Genomic DNA, 17,089 nt, shown 5'->3' with positions numbered 1-17,089 from the left:
AGGTTTTGTATGAACTTGGCAAGATACTGAATCATACCCGGGAATCTTAACAGTTCTTGTTTGTCCTGAGTCCTGAGGAGGAGGTAGCTGTGTCACTGCTCTCACCTTTCCTTCATCTGGTTTCAAACCATGGTCTGTGAGTATATGTCCAATGTACTTGATCTCATTTGTCCTAATGAAACACTTGTTTTTGTTGTGTTTCAGATTGTATTCTCTTTCTCTGTCCAACAGTTGTTTTAGAATCTGCCCACACCAATTAGTCATTGATAATGTTGACAACACCATCTAAATCCTGAATCATTTGTGCAATGGCCCTCTGGAACACTTCTGGCACCGATGAGATACCAAATGTTAGACGCAAGAACCAGTATCTTCTAATGGGGGTATTGAAAGTACAGCGCTTTGAACATTCCTCATCAAGTTTAATCTGCCAAAATCCTTAATTTGCGTCCAGTACAGAGAAATACTTGGCATTTGGCATGCGAGATACAACTTCTTCAATGGTGAGTAATGGGTAGTGCTCTCGTTTAATAGCTTGCTTTAAATCTTTTGGGTCCATGCAGATCTTTGGTGTGATTACAGTGACCATACTATTGATCCACTCTGTTGGCTCTATCTGCCTTGCTATCACTCCCATTCTCTCCATACACTGTAGTTCCTGAACAACTCTCTCTCTCAGTGCAACTGGTATTTTTCTGCGGGCATGCACCACAGGTGTGACTGTCTGGTCTAGCTGTATGTGGTGCTGACCAGGTAAACACCCCAGTCCATCAAACAGATCATTATACTCTTTCAGAATATTGTGCTCTTTTGGGACTTTATACATTCTTTTCACTAAGCCTAGCTTTGAGTAGGTAGCCCCTCCAAGAATAGTTGAAACATCTTCTTTTCTGTTTTCAAACTCAATCTTGTGATTTTTACACGTCTGCTTCCAAGAGTCTGGTAACATTCTCATCAGTGCAAGACAGCATATACAAGCTAATAATTAATTCCGAGGACATACAAACTGGTCAATAGTAGAAGTAGACCACTAACATACTCTACACACAGACACTGAACTCATGGCTGAGCCACGAAAATCAAACTCTGTGCTAACGACCACAACCCCTGCCAACCTGGGCCAACTCTTCACCTGCCTTGAGGAATAGATTAGAAGTACGGCAGAAGAAGAAGGAAAGTCAGCAAAACCCTCACTGAAATAACGAACTTTATACTCACGTCAGTGACTTCTTGCCCAACGCCGCCACCTTGTGGCCAAAGACGGGAACGAGTTTTGTCTTGTTTGTTTTGAGCTTGTCCTCAAGTCCCAGTGCATGTCCCAGTGAATGATTTTTTTTTTTTTGGCATACATTATATGTCTGACCATACGCAGGGCAGTTTTTCCATGTTTATATCCGCATCTGTTACAGTGTGTTTGTTTTTGTTCGACCTTTCCTGTTTTTGGTGTACTGTTAGTGTATTTTGTCCTGACTGTTCTCAGCTTGTTCACATCTTCAGTTAGCGCTTTGACTTGGCTGGTTGTGATCTCACAGCTTTATCAAATGTCAGATCTGCTTCTGTAACACTCTGCCTCTCACTTGATAATTATGCCACATACTATTCTGTCACGCACCAGTGAATCATGTAGGGCTCCAAATTCAGTCTTTAGTCTTCTTTCATTCTTCATATCAGTGACATATGTATCTATGCTCTCACCTTGTTTTTGTGCTCTGGTGAAAAACATGTGCCGTATGTAAGGCAAGTTTTTTCGTGGCTCACAATAGTCTTGGAACTTCTTTTTCAGCAGAGTGATTTCTTTTTCATCTTCTGTGAAGTGAAACGTGCAGAAAAGTCGCGCATTGCACTTTTCGGCAATGCCGCTAGCTGTGCATAAAAGTTCGAAGCGCTGAATCCAGTATCTCCAATTTTCCGCTAGCTTGCCATGCAAACTCAGGTTCTGAGGCATCTTCCTTTTCCAAGTTGTCTTCTGACACCATGTTATGTTCAGGACTCAGGAGGCTTGACGACTGGTCATTTTAAGAACAGCTTTTATTCTGGTCGGCTTACATATTACCCGCGGTATCACAGCTCCCGCTCACCTTACGTACATGCGTACTTTAATACCTTACAATCTTAACAGGTGTTGTAATATGTCTTGTATACGAAGAATATAGTGCGCTACGCGGAGCGATATATGTAACACTACCTATGCTCTGGACATATATTAAAGTTACCCGGTTCTTCACACTTCAGTCTCCATCCTTCCTAATACAATAATACTTCAATTGGTCAAGTTACATTTTAACATAGGACCTCTTATTTTATAGGAGCTTCATAATTATTGCATCCATTGAACTTGTGAGTTTGTGGAGAGTTTCTGCTTGAATCTCTTTGCAGGATGTCAGAATAGCCTCCCAGAGCTGCTGTTTGGATGTGAACTGCCTCCTGCCCTCATAGATCTTTTGCTTTAGGATGCCCCAAAGGTTCTCAATAGGGTTGAGGACAGGGGAGGATGGGGTGCACAGCATGAGTTTCTCTTGTTTTATGCCAATAGCAGCCAGTTACGCAGAGGTATTCCTTGCAGCCTGAGCTGCATTTTGCTTCGGAAAGCACCGTTCGTGGTCAGTCAGAAACTCCACAAACTTTACAGAGGTCATTTTTACACATTCAGGGACCTAAAGGGACTCACTGTGGTATATTGTGCTTAGCGCTATATCCGCCGCCAGCCAATAGGTGGTGCTTTTGTGTAACAGTTGTCTGTAGAAGTTGGATCGATTACACTGGTCAACACTAAATTTGTCTAAGATGTTTTAGCTGATTTAGGATAATTTTGATGTGTTGAATCCAAAAATCACATTGGTTTTGCTCAATCAGGTCAACGTTCTGAACTAAGCTACTTTTTTTTTTTTTTGACGATTTTGTTTACATGCATGAGTATTTTCACGTCATATGATGCAAAATTCTGTTATATTTCTGGCTATAAACAAATTCTGAAGATTTTGCATGTGCCAACTTATGACTAATTGTTTTTTTTATATATTACAAGTGAATGAAATGGCTTCGACTAGAAGATCTTGCAAAAATAAGCCTGACATATTCTGCTACATCTGCGGTGAATACACTAATGTTCCTAACAGGAATCAAGTCACAAGTTTCATAAAGCGTGCTTACCATGCTTATTTTGGTATGAAACTTGATGACCAAGATGAAGCTTGGGCGCCACACAAGGCATGCAAGTCATGCACCGAGTATCTGCGTCAGTGGACTAAAGGCAAGAAGAGTTGTCTGAAGTTTGGAATTCCCATGGTTTGGAGGGAGCCGACATCAATAGCTACTTCTGGGCTATTGATGTGACTAGGATCAACAGAAATAACCGAAGCAGCCTCAAGTATCCTGACCGTGAATCAGCACGTCGTCCTGTAGCTCACTGTGATGAAATTCCAGTACCTGTCTTTGTAGAAGTTCCTGACATCAGTGACAAAGATTCCTCCAGTGTGGTTTTAATGATGATGCTCCACATCCTTTTTCCCAAAAGGAGCTAAATGTTCAGGTTTCCTGAGAATCTGGGATCACTGAGTGATGAGCAGGTGGAGAGATTCCATCAGGACATAAAAGAGATGGAGACCAGGTATCAGGGACGCTGGGATGCAGTCATGATGGCTGATTACTGTTGGACTCTGAAAAGAGACATCCCTGCTGCTGAGCATTCAAGGGGTTCATAAAAACAGAAGTTCATGTCCTGAATTTTGCACAATGACAACGTAACGTTCCAATTTACATGTACTTACCTTTATCAATTAACATAACGTAACATTTAATTAATACATTCTGTTAGAAAACTATTTTTTTTATCTCCTAAAACATTTTTTGGATGAGAAATATTAAAGAAAATCAACTGATAATGTCACAAAATTGTAATCAATTTAGTCAAAAGATCGGATTTTTCAAAATCAAATTAGCATAAAAACCTGACCTGACTGAGAAAAATGGATATCATTTTTGGATTCAGCGGTGCTAAATGGTCCTAATTCAGCTGAAAAAACACAGACAACTTTCAAAAATGTTTTTTTTTGTAACCCATTGTTATTGAAAAGTGAAGCAATGGACCTGCACTGCGGCCTTGTCTCAGTCGTCTATTACTTATATATGTAACCCACGTTAAAGACTAGAAATAGCATAAAGCCACAACACTGACCAGCTCTCTCCCCATGATTCCAGCCCAAAACATGACTCCGGCACCTTCTTGCTGATGTCGCAGCCTTGTTGGGACATGGTCGCCAACCACCAACCATCTACCACTCCATCCATCTGGACCATCCAGGGTTGCATGGCACTCATCAGTGAAAAAGACTGTTTGAAAATTAGTCTTTGTATTTCTGGGCCCACTGGAGCCGTTTCTGCTGGTGAGCATTGGTTAAGGGTGAAGGTTAGAAGATTTATGCATAACTGCAGGCCTCTGGAGGATCCCACACCTTGATGTTTGCAGAACTCCGGAGGCACCAACAGCTTCAAATCCCAGACAATCCTCATTGTGCCTTTATCTGCAGGAATCCATGAGTGCTCTGAAGCACCTACAAATCTCTTAATAATACGATGATTATGCTTACGTTTTTGTCAAATATCTAAGGTTTTCATACCTTGTCTAAGGCATTCAACTATTTCACGCTTTTCAGCATTAGAGAGATACTTTTTCTTTCCTATATTGCTTGAAAATTGTGATCTGCTTAATATTGTGGAATATCCTTCTTAAGTAGTTTTTCCTTTAATTTGAGTTATCTGGCAAACTAATTTGCAGCGGTGTCTTTATGAAAACAATTATTTAAGTTGTAGACTCACACCTTCACCATGAGTATAAGAATGCAAGCACAAATAATTTGGCAACCCTATAGTTGTACACACAGAGCCTATAGTGTAACAAAAATATTTACTTTGAAAAATTAAGATTTCTTTGTTGATTTTATAAAGATAACAAGCAGGGAATCGAACCCACAACCTTGTAAAAGTAAACCGAACGTGACGTAAGCGCCACAGGCTCAGGCACGATGTTTTCTAATGTAGAAAGTGGTCATCCACATCAAAGCCTGTGGCTGGGTGATCTCAACTCGTAGCTATCGGAGACACGAGTGTCTTTACAGAAACTGGGAATGTACCCATAGTCCACAGCTGTGTACACAGCATGACGCAGCTATCTGCAGTTGACCAAGCTTACAGCTGGCCCGGGCCAGCGCACCGGCAACTACGCAGAGGCAACGCTGCAAATAGGTGAAGGGCTCCGGGCGTGAGAATGTACATAGACAACCGCTCCTACTTTTAGACTCCTACCTCACTACTGTCTGCGCTTGACTCGCTGCAGGGAACGGACACTTTGCACACCGTTATTGTTGTGGACGGACTTTTTTTTTTTTTTTTTTCTTTTACAACATTCACAAGTTTGCTGTGCTTCAGCAGTGTTGGGCATCTTACTTCAAAAATGTAATTAGTTATAGTTACAAGTTACTAGGCAAAGTAACTATGCCGTTACTTATTATGTTAAAACAATAAAAACACAACAGATGTGAACCTTTAACATTTATTCCACTTTAACCGATTGCCACTATATTGTATTTGTTTACAAGTAAATTATAGAATGTATCAAAAATAAAAAAAATATATAAAAAAATGTTATTTGAAGTGCAAATAAATCAACATGTCACGCAATTTCAGACAACTGTACTTCAAATATTTTCTTCATTATAATACTGAAAAAAAATCATTGCAATGTATTGCAAAACTAAGGCATTCAAATGTAAACCATGTAAAATAAGACAAAACCTTTAAGCTTTTCTGGCCACACAGTAATTCTCTGCCCAATATTCAAATATTAATCACTCTCATTTCAACATAAACCGAACTTTACCCAACTCTTTAACATTCACACAATCCCTCTAACACGTATCTATTCCTTTATTTATCTATCCATCCAATCAGCTGTCGATGCACGTGTGGACAGGACATCATTTCCCATCATGCATTAAGCGTTTGTAGTCCATGCAGGCGGCCGCTGGCGGTGGAGAGCTGCTGAGCTCGCCTTGCTCAAAAACTTCCCGTTACCGGCGCACAGGTTATGTCAGCGCAAGTCGGTGGCATCTTGGACACAAAACTAACCGGCATGCACCGCGCACCGATCGACGGCGATAGTATCTGCGCCCGCCTCATCTCAAACAAGCCTTTTATCTCACCCCGAGCCGCGTTGCAGCTCCTCGGCTGAGAGACTCTGATGAAGAGAAGAGTGAACTGAATTAAAAGTAACGCGCCACATTTTATAGTCAGTAACGGTAACGGCGTTAGGACGCTGGGAAAAGTAATTAGTTAGATTACTCCGTTAGTGAAAAAGTAACGCAGTTAGTAACGCCGTTATAATGTAACTCCGTTATTCCCAACACTGTTCAGTAGTAGGGTACGACCGGGACGAGCTCACAGGGATTGGGGTCAAACTTGGGGTGTGCGTTACATCTAATATGAATCAGCGCCGAACATTTCCGCCGGGTGCACAGCCCCAGACCCAGATGCAAACGGAAGTATGCCTCCAGTACCCGGCCTCTATCTTACCACACAAACGGGCAAAAGTGTATAGATCCTCTACTGTAGTTCCTCGTTTTACATATCACATAATTTCATGATAATTTTGTATTCCGTATTAATGCACTTAAATGTATCATTGATACGACAGACTGACAGACATGATTCATCCCTGACAGAGAAATTCAACTGGATTTCCACAAACACATTCAATAAAATAAGTTATTAGAACAACTCAATGATTAAAAACACGACAGAGGCCCATGTCTCTAAAGTCCACGCTATTCATTCAGCAGCCTAATCGCTGCTGAGATAAAAGAGCTCCTGAATCACTGTTCTGCAGCTCAGTGAGAGGAGTTGGTCCTGCTTTTCTGAGCAGCCACAGTCCCATGCAGAGGATGTTGTTCATTGGAGATGATGGCCTGCATCTTCTGCCTAATGAACTTCTCCAACACAGCTCCAACAGACTCCATTCTCTCTCCCAGAAGCGACCCAGCCCTCTGCACTAGTTTGTCCAGTTTTTTCTTGTCTGACAGAAACACCACATAACGGTGGAACATGTACAGCATATCAGCACAGACATAAATTATCTCAGTTTCTGTAGAAAACATAATCGTCTCTTACCTTTTTTTGCACAGATTCTGGATGTTAACAAACCGGTTGAGCTTACCGTCAAGGTGCACACCAAGATATTAATATATGTACACTTGCTCTTTGCTGACACCATCAATGTCCACCAGCTGAAGATGACTGGTGGACTTGGTGAAGGTCACCACCATCTCCTTGGTCTTAGCTATGTTCAGCTGGAGGCAGCTGTTTTTTGTCCACTGCACAAAAGTGTCAGCTCATCAAACATCTGAAAACCTTTTCATAGTCCTAAACAATTTTAATGTCTTCCACGTTTCTGAACAACTTTTTAATAAAACATTTAACTGTTAAAATTTGATCCAGTTTTTGAATATTTTACTTCAATGCTTTTCAAATGCGACCACTTTTCTATTGTTATATATATGGCATCTCGGCGTCGGATTTTGGGAAAGTTAAATGACAGCTAATTGTTTTATTATTGGAGTCGTTTATGTGGTTAGAAAGGGACTCATGTTAATGTTTTATGCGATTGCTTTTCTTACTAGGCTACACAAAGTTATGTAGAGCTTGTTGCATGCTGGAGAAAATAGCCCTAGTCCCTGAAGAATGAAACACTATCACGTGTCCCGACGTGTCCGAGTGACCTCTCACCTTTGGCCTAGATTAGAGGCTCGTCAATATTCACCCAAACTTTGCCCCGTATTTTTTTTTACCATTACTCTAATGTAAGTGCCTTTAATGTTGGTAGTATCATATTATGCACACTCGGGGTGACATCTGTCCATCATTAAAGGCGTGCGTCAGCAGCCCTCGAGCCTCCAAAACAACTATTTCCCATTTTAAGATTTCATAACAGTGTGTGGACGTGCTGCGCTGAGGCCCCTTCATGGCGCAGGACAACCACGTGACAGGAAGAAAAACATAACAACTCCTGTCATGTAGCCTCCGCAGTGCTCGTTTTGGGAACTCTGAGGTCGTTTCAACCACACATGGCTCATCCCTTGCCGTAATCACGCAGTTTCATTCACTCGTAGTAAGGTGCGTAACGGGAGAGCGACATATTATCGAGCCCAAGTGACCGGACGCAGCGTGCGTTGTGGCGCTGTGTGGGCGGGGTTTGTAGCTTCATGTAAACACTCTGACATAGCCACACAATAAACGGGATCTAGACCAGCGCACCGATCTCTGCCATAGAATAAACTCACGACATGGATCCGCCCGTGGCCCCCGCGGCTGTCAAACGGTAAGTGCACGCGGCGTACGGGGGGCTCAGGCACCGGGCTATGTTCTGTCAGGATAAAGCTGTAGTTTTGTCTTAACACAGTTATCTTTCAATGCACGTATACGCGACTCGTTCTGCAGGGTCCTGTCCTGGGCAGCCTGGAAGTGTTAAACAGGTTCCCTTGATTACGAAGTGGGAAAGCCCTGAGTGTAGAAGCGCGTGGGTACAAAACTTTCCAAACGCGCGTGTTTGGATCAATAAAGCAGCCCCACTCACTCTTACTGCGTGGATTGACTCTTTGCCACTCTTTGCTAATACAAGCGCAGCCCTCCTACTGGAGCAGTCTGGGTTGGAAAATTGGAGACTGGGGTAGATCACGTATGGTGGCCGGAGAGTGCTTTAAGAGACGCAGGTCTAGAGGGTGGTACTTTCCGCTGGCACAAGCTTTCTTTCTTTTTTCTTTATTTGTCACGGACCTTGTACACGTTCATTGGAGTTAGATACACTGAGTTCCTAAGTTGTCCGCTTTCAGACTGAAATCTGTCCTTAGTACAAATTGTTGTTGAGTAGGTCGTGTCCTCGAAACACCTCTGCGCTCAGCTTGGTCACGTGATCATACAATAATAACGTCTTCAGGACATACTGTTCTGCGCGGGCATGTGCGCTTTTTGTTCCTTTCACGCTTAACGCGCGAGCTCTTTTTTTTTGATAGGTGGTTCTTTTTCACCCAAGTGCCTTCTGATTTATTATGACCGAATGCCTCTAACTACGGCTTCATATTTTTTTTTTTTTTTTTGGAAAAAAATATTTATTTGATGGAACAAATGGAAATGGAACATTTATTTGATGGAATTTACAAGAGGAATACAACAAAAACTGTTTAAATTGAATTGGACTGTGAGAATTATGAGTTTTTTTTGTTAGGTTTGGTTTTTGTTTTGATGTAGTCCTAATTTATATTTTCCCTAAGTACACAGTCCTCTCTGCAAGTTTTTGATAATTATTATAATGTAGTAACAGATTACAGTGGCTTTACACCAATGATTGCATTGTCCCGTGCCTCTGCTACTGGATTTGAATGTGGCCCACCAAATTACACACTTAGGCCTTAGATCTTGCCCAGGTCCAGGGGATAAAGTGAGAAACGGGGATAAGCAAAAAACTCAACAAGGTACAGCTCATATGTCACTGGCTGTGACACATGACACATGGTCCCCTTGTGTTATGGGCTGTGTTGAGTCCGGGGTATGTGACAGATTAAGTAAGATCAAATCAAACTTTATTTGCATGGCAATTTTCAAACATTTGAAATGCAATAAGTTGTTGCAACAAGATCTAAGAGCTAAAAAACAGGACAGCAGGGAATCTGAACCTAGAAGGAAAGATATAACTATTCCTTACATAGCGAGTGTGTATGAAAAACCTCAGAATTTTCAGACAGTTTCAGATTCTGGCCTATTTCAAACCTACAAACACTTTAAGAAAGAAACTGGTTCACCCAAAGGACAAAACCCCAAGCCATAAACAAAGTAATGTAGTCTACTCGATTCATTGTAGTGAAGAGTGCAGTGAACTGGAGTGAATTGGAGAAACTAAACAGCCACGCCATAAGAAAATGTACCGACACCGGCATGAAAGTTCCTCTGGACCTCAGTCCGCCGTACATCTTCATTTCAAAACCACTAATACTCCTTTGAAGATAGTGAGGTACAGATCTTAGCCAAAGAAAAGAAATGGTTTGGGAGAGGAGTTAAATGAGCTATTTTTGTTAGGAAAGACAAAAATAGGCCCGCATTCCTTAAATAGGAATGCAGGCCTGAGACATAATCTCTCACCAATCTATAATCCCATCCTCAGACCCAAAGCAAACAAACGAGAACCATAGTGTGAGCCAGTAGGGCCATTAAAGGTCGAATAGGGCCATTAAGGCTGAAACTGTAAACAATAGCTGTTTACAGTTTTAGTGTAGTTGGCTCCTCCCTTCAGATAGATATAAATCAGTGTCCACCAGCAATCTGACCAGAACTGAAGAAGCGGTTTTGATGAGCAGCAAAACGTCTTCACTCCTACAGCCTACTCCTACTCCTCCAGTTTGTCCAGTTGACAGATTTAACTTCAGCTTTTGCTATGGATCAGACCTGGACGACTTGGGGATTACACAGACATCTTCAGGAGCAGTTGTGTTTAGGAGCAGTGACATGTTATGTTCAATGATGTGCGTGTCGTGTTCAGGAGCAGTGATGTGCGTGCTGCGTTCAGGAGCAGTGATGTGTGTGTTGTGTTCAAGAGCAGGGACACGTGTTGCGTTCAGGAGCAGTGACGTGTTTGTGTGTGTCTTGTGTTCAGGAGCAGCTCGGAGCAGAGGAAGTTGCGTTCTCGTGATGCTGCCCGGTGTAGACGGAGCCAGGAGACGGAGGTGTTCTACGAGCTGGCCCATGTGCTGCCTCTGCCCCGCCGCGTGTCCACACACCTGGACAAGGCCGCCATCATGAGGGTCACCCTAAGCTACCTGCGACTGCGCCACCTCCTGACTGCTGGTGAGAACTGCACAGCACCAGTGTTGTGATACTTCTACAAAAGTCCTGCACCCATGTGACTGAATTTGACAGAGATGCTATTTTCGCAGTGGTGAATTATCGGTAAGGAATAGTACTGAGTCACTTTTGGAGTTTTTTTTGGACGTTAAATGAAATTGTAGACAATGCTTTATCTTAAAAATCAGACCCGTGCCGGGTAAGAGTAAAGGAGGATTTGTTTTAAGTGTATAGATCGTGCACATTTTGCCTTAACTACAATGCCTGGACATTTGGTTTACTTTTCACCTTCTTATATCATCAAAAAGGATCCTTGGAGATGTCTGTGAGAAATATGCTTTATTATTAAACCCTGTACCTATAACATTTACGGATACTGACAGTTAAAATAATGTGAACTAGATGAAATAGTGAAAACAGGATGCACTCTCACTAATGTGCTGATCTTGTAGCCTATTAGCAGCTAAATCACTCATGTCAATGTAATAAACAGACAAAAACACTGATTTAACTTTAGTTTGTAATTTTATTTTTGACAATCAGCATTTCTAAACAGTCAATTAATGTTAAGCAAATGAACAGTGTTTAGCAAAAAGCATTTGGATCTTTTCTCTTCAGACTACTCTCTCTCAGCCTAATTAATATACTGTAATGTATGGCAATGATAATGACAATACACAAACCTACAGCATTTGAATTGTTATGGGATGATGGTTGAATCATTCAAATAAAACTACATTTAAAAACCTAATATCTATGTAAAAATATATTCATATCTTAATTAATGTGGCTAGTCCATTTAGCTGCAGAAATCCACTCGTAGATCTGATAAAAGGCTAAGGCTTCTTCTACCCATGATAATGTGAACATCACGGTGTGCAACAATAATTTACAATCTCTGAAACTCCAGTTAAGTTTGTTAAATGCAGCTCACGCCCTTATTTTCTATGGGAATTCTCCACTGCGATCACTGTCAGTATAGGGTTTGGAGGTGTATGCTGTAATTGCATGATGGCAGTTGCAGAAGCTCAGAGGGTAGCCCTGTATGACCTGTGCTCTGGTGGTGTAGGAGCAGAGACAGAGCCCAGCCTGGAGGACCCTATGGACCAGTTCTACCCTCAGGTTCTGGGAGGCTTCATCATGGTCCTGAGTGAGGAAGGAGACATCATCTACCTGAGCGAGAGTGTGAGCGCCCACATTGGGATCACACAGGTATTGCAGGGTGGTCTGCTCAAAGGCCAGGTTTGTTCTGCTGCTGTTGACCTGTGCCGACCTGTGACTTGTGCTGCTTGTTCTCCTCCTCAGCTGGAGCTTCTGGGCCAGAATCTATACGAGTTTGTCCACCCATGTGACCAAGAGGAGCTGAGGGACCTGCTGACCACACGCTCCGGTTAGCCACTCTTTCCACAATTCTCAACATATATTAGACCATAAAGTAGAAGAAACATGCACTACCAGTTAAAAGTTAGGAAACACCCTCTCATTCAGTCTTTTTTTTATTTTTTTTTTATTGACTACTTTTTACATTTTGGATACATACAGAAGACATCAAGTAGTTGTATATGGAATGATGTATAATTATGTCGTAAAGAATAAGAGTTAAACAAAGTTAACGTTAAATAAGTGTTTTTCAACAAAGCAGAAGGTGACTACTTTGTCAATTGAAATATAATATTTTTAAAAATATTTTGTAGTTATTTAACTTATTTTCTTTCTACATTTTATATACATACAGAAGACATCAAATATATGAAGCAAGATATATGAAATTATGTAGCAAAGTAGTAAAAATAAAGGGAAAATAAAAACATTGAATAAGATGGTGTATCTAAACATTTGACTGGTAATGTACGTGTTTACAGTGGTCCCTCACTATAATGCGGTTCACTTTTCACGGCCTCGCTGTTGCAGATTTTTTTCATGCAATGTTGCACGCTTTTTTACAGTGTATGAACGCCCTTTGTGTGCTGCGTCCTGATTGGCTAAGGGACTGTAGACCATTGTCAGTCAATCCCCGTGCCATGTCTCCTTTACAGTACAGAATGCATTCAGCTTGCCAAATTTACATAAAAGTTTGATCGCTTGCAGTGTGATTCTGAAGTGCTGTATGTTTGCAGTTTTCTCCCTGACAAAACCCACAATGTCAATGAAGCATTCTGCACTGACAAATTTCAGAAACGCTTCGGACTTAAAAGTGTTTCTCTGCATTGAGAGGCCGCCTCTACGTATACTGCTGGAGCAGAGGCATACGTGAACAACAACTTTAAAGCGAGGAAGGGGATATAATGTATGAAGGTTTGAACTTTGAGAGTGTTTAAAAAAGAAAGAAATGTGAGAAAATGTTAATGCCTGTCTGAGAAAAGTGTATAAAGTGTGTGGTCAGGAGTTTTACAGCTTTAAAACGTATATAATAATTGTAAAAAATAAAGCTGACTACTTCGCGGATTTTGCCTATTGCGGGTTATTTTTAGAACATAACCTCAGCGATAAACGAGGGACTACTGTATGCATCTGAGTATCCGAGTAGTGAGTCCGTGTCTCTTTTTAATGTGTCAGGTGTGAGTAGGAAACAGAGCTCCACTGAGAGGAGCTTCTTCCTGCGTGTCAAGAACACTCTGACCAACAGGGGGCGCATCGTCAACCTCAAATCAGCCACCTGGAAGGTATGTTGCAGGTGTAGAGTATTGATACTTTGCAGTGACATCATACTGGGGATATTCTGCCTGTATGCCTATGGTAGAATATTCTGGAGTTGCTATGGTGACACAATGCAGACTTTAACAAACACTGCCAAAAATGTTTTAAGAAAAAACTCAAGAAAAGATACAAAATAGATTTAAGCAGCACATTTTCAGCAGCCTGTGATCAATGAACATTCATGGTCCTGTTAAGGTGTTTTCAACAAAAGGTGCAAGACTGCCTGAAAAACTGTTGACTAATGTTAATGCTAGCTTGTGACTGTAATTTTATGTGAAAGAGACTGTTTAACAGCACAAAACAGCTTACCTGTTATAGTTCCAGCTAAGTTGTTTTTTTTAATTTATTTTGCACTTATATAATATAACAATAAAAAGGACATAGTATATAAAAAGCAGAAGTAAAAAAACCCAAAAGGGGTTATATTATATTTCTGGTCAGATAGTGTTAAAACAAAGCTCAGATTAAAGATTAATCTCAGTAACAGAGCTTCAGACAGAGCAGAGCCTACAGTTAGCATCACACCCCAAGGGAATGTTGATGACATCAGCTTCAAAGTATCGATAAGGTGCAGTCTCTCAAACCTTTGTCCAACTGTGTGTCTGCTATTTATCCATGTTTAGGTCCTGCACTGCGTCGGACATATGCGCTCAGAAGGGGGCAGTAGAGTTCTGAGCCTCCTATGTGAGCCCCTCCCTCACCCTTCCAGCGTGGAATTTCCCCTGGACTCGTCCACCTTGCTAACCCGGCACAGCATGGACCTGCACTTCACCCACTGCGAGGGACGGTGAGCTAGCCTCTCTCCAGACTCTCCGCATCCTGACCACACCATACTCTACCCACTCCAATCTAGGGTCTTAAAAAGTATTGAAAACCAGATACTAATTTATTTTAAATTGTCATTGTTCGCAGATATCAATACTAAAAAATGTCCCATTCAAAGGACAGAAATGAATCTTTCCAGAATAGCTTTAGAATTATCTTGAGCTGTATCAGAACAAGTATAAGACCACATAGACTAGTATATGACCATGGACCACTATGGAACCTACCTGGGCCACTGAGTGATTACACAGATATAAGGCCACAAGGCATATAAAAGGAAGTAGTACCATTTAATGTTGAAAATCACATTCTATTGTCTAATTAGTGTTTTTACTATCATTGTGGTATCGGAATTGAGTATCAAGTCTATTCCTTAGTATCGAAATTGAGTTTGAAATTTTGGTATTGTGACAACACTATATTCCTATCTGCTCCCATTCTTTGTCCACTCCCATGCCTGTGTTTGCTGTATCCTGCAGGGTGATGGAGCTGCTGGGGTATGAGCCGCACCAACTAATTGGCTGCTCGGCGTACCACTTCTACCATGCGCTAGACTTTGACCACATCAACAGGAGCCTGCAAATATGTAAGTCCAGCCACACTGCAAGGCGAGTGACCCCTGTGTGACCAATCTGTGAACCCTATGTCCTGCCTCCACAGTGCTGTCTAAAGGCCAAGTCCGGACCAGACAATACCGCTTTCTGGCGAATAACGGGGGCTTTGTTTGGGTTGAGACACAGGCTACAGTGCTGTACAGCCGGAGCGGTCATCCAGAAGCCATTGTGTGCCTCAACTTCATCCTCAGGTCTGTTTCACCTCCCTTCCATCTCAGCTCTGATTCCTCTGTTGTATGAACTATGAGCTGACCGCTGACCTCTATGTGTGCAGTGCCATCGAGCAGGCCAATATGGTGCTCTCAATGGAGCAAAGGCATTGTGGGGACTTGAAAGGAGAGCCTCTATCTCCAGCCCCCCAGGAGAACGCAGATGCCACTGAAGAGTCACCAGCAGAGCCCTGCAGCCCCGGGCCCGCCCTCTGCCCAGGTAACATTGACCAGGACACAGCCACATAGATCCTGGTCCTGATGGGAGACAATTGGTTTACAGGCAGCACTGAAGGATGTTCATGTTTTTGTCCCACAGGCCTCACCAAACTGTCGTTTGCCAGTCCAAAACCGGACTGTGAGCCTACAGCCCCCCAGGACCTGTGCAGCCCTGCCCTGAGGCAGCTCCTGTCCCCCATCTTCAACATGTCACCCTCATCGTCCTCCTCGCCCTCACCCGCCCCATCCCCTGAACCCCAGCCCATCACGGTGAGTACAGAGCACTCGCCTGTCCTGCTTTCAGCCTAAAGCCAATCTAACCCTTTGTGCTTCCAGAGCCAGGAGCAACCCATGGACACCAGCGGAGTGGAGCGCTTCTTTGCTGTGTGGCCCGACGCAGAGAAGGACCAAGGGCACACTCTACTGGTGAGCATTTGGAACTGCACTGACACTGCCTATGTGAAAAGCGGAGTGTGGTGTGAGTTAAGGTCTGGCCTCTGTATGCAGCAGATGGACGATATGGACCTGGACATGCTGGCTCCATACATCTCTATGGACGATGACTTCCAGCTCAGCGGCCTCACTGCACCAGAAGAGACTGAGGCCCCAGACCCTTCAGCACTGGGGTTCAGAAGCAGGAAAAGGTGAGCCTGTCTAGAACCAAGCCTTCACTAACAGTGTGTTTGTGTAACTTTGTGTTGTGTTTCAGAGCCCTCAGTGTAGATGCTGAACAGCTCCCAGACAAGAGGCACAAAGGGCCCCTGTCTGTAGAGGACCTACTGGTGAGTGCTGCAACATTCTTCAATCACAAACATGTCAGTTCAACTTCAGTTATTCCTAAGAGTGTCTTGGTTTTGGTGGTCCTTAGGGCTGCCTGGAGGAGAGTAACCAATCAGAGCGTGATTGGAATCAACTGCTCACAGACAAAGACCCAGTGCTTGGAGGAGTCCAAAATGAGCGCACAGGTACAAGCCACTTCCAACAGCGTGATGATGTGATGCTAACTCCAATGCTAACCACTGCTCGTATTCCAGTACTGATGGCAGATTTCTTCCTGAGCCGCCCTCCTGACCTGTCCTCGCCGTTGTCGCCTATGACCTGACCTCTGACCTCGGATCATGTGGCCCAGCAGACTCCAGAACGCACAACAGTCTCCATTTCCCAGTGCATTCTGGGAGGCAGCTAACCTGCACATACAGAGAACAGGATGCCTCCGAGCCCACAAGCCTGGCAAGTGGAGCTACAGATGTGGACAGGGGCATGATACATTTTTATAAGCATGTTTTAACTCACTTTTCTATTTTTTTTCTTTTTTTTAAATCAGTGAATCATATTGTAGACTGTGTTTTGTAACATTTCCACATATATTATACTTCTTTAAACTGTTTGACTATTGTAATGTAGATCTTTAGAGCTTGACCTGGGAGACATCAGTGTATGCCCCCTCACTGCGGTGCTATCTTTGTCATGTGTGTCTGTGCCTTTGAGCTGGACCACTCATTTTACCGAGTATCACAGAAAAAACTAGGTTATTCACTGTACTTATGAAGCCAAATAAAGCTTTTGGGCAGCTTTTTAATGTGTGCTGTTCAGTTGGTGTGAATAAATAACAGAAATTAAACTGATTTTTCAATTTGTCTAAAG

General features: G+C 42.6%; 1 protein-coding gene across 2 annotated transcripts; it reads left to right on the top strand.

The window, feature by feature from the left end:
- The first annotated feature begins 8,078 nt into the window (after positions 1 to 8,078).
- On the top strand, positions 8,079 to 17,066 carry hif1al (hypoxia inducible factor 1 subunit alpha, like). Of its 2 annotated transcripts, none has more exons than XM_033976502.2 (15): positions 8,079 to 8,368; positions 10,694 to 10,884; positions 11,951 to 12,093; positions 12,187 to 12,271; positions 13,438 to 13,544; positions 14,202 to 14,365; positions 14,883 to 14,989; positions 15,064 to 15,208; positions 15,292 to 15,446; positions 15,546 to 15,715; positions 15,782 to 15,871; positions 15,953 to 16,089; positions 16,155 to 16,227; positions 16,314 to 16,410; positions 16,480 to 17,066. In XM_033976502.2, the coding sequence occupies exons 1-15, from the start codon at positions 8,334 to 8,336 to the stop codon at positions 16,545 to 16,547; spliced, it is 1,767 nt and encodes a 588-aa protein (XP_033832393.1). In that variant the 5' UTR covers positions 8,079 to 8,333; the 3' UTR covers positions 16,548 to 17,066. The 2 variants fall into 2 exon arrangements, with proteins under 2 accessions (XP_033832393.1, XP_055082214.1); XM_055226239.1 differs by having other exon boundaries at positions 8,237 to 8,368; positions 15,956 to 16,089.
- The last annotated feature ends 23 nt before the right edge of the window (positions 17,067 to 17,089 follow it).

This window comes from Periophthalmus magnuspinnatus, chromosome 13 (assembly GCF_009829125.3).
Source record: "Periophthalmus magnuspinnatus isolate fPerMag1 chromosome 13, fPerMag1.2.pri, whole genome shotgun sequence".
NCBI lineage: Eukaryota > Metazoa > Chordata > Actinopteri > Gobiiformes > Gobiidae > Periophthalmus > Periophthalmus magnuspinnatus.
Note: the sequence above shows the minus strand (reverse complement) of the source record. Positions and strands in the feature narration are given on the sequence as shown.

What these genes read in the sequence shown, in the direction of transcription:
- hif1al (XM_033976502.2), top strand. Translation starts at nt 8,334, where the DNA reads ATGGATCCGCCCGTGGCCCCCGCGGCTGTCAAACG. An exon ending in GCGCCACCTCCTGACTGCTG is followed by an intron (nt 10,885 to 11,950) that starts GTGAGAACTGCA and finishes CTGGTGGTGTAG; the next exon opens with GAGCAGAGACAGAGCCCAGC. An exon ending in ACCAAGGGCACACTCTACTG is followed by an intron (nt 15,872 to 15,952) that starts GTGAGCATTTGG and finishes CTCTGTATGCAG; the next exon opens with CAGATGGACGATATGGACCT.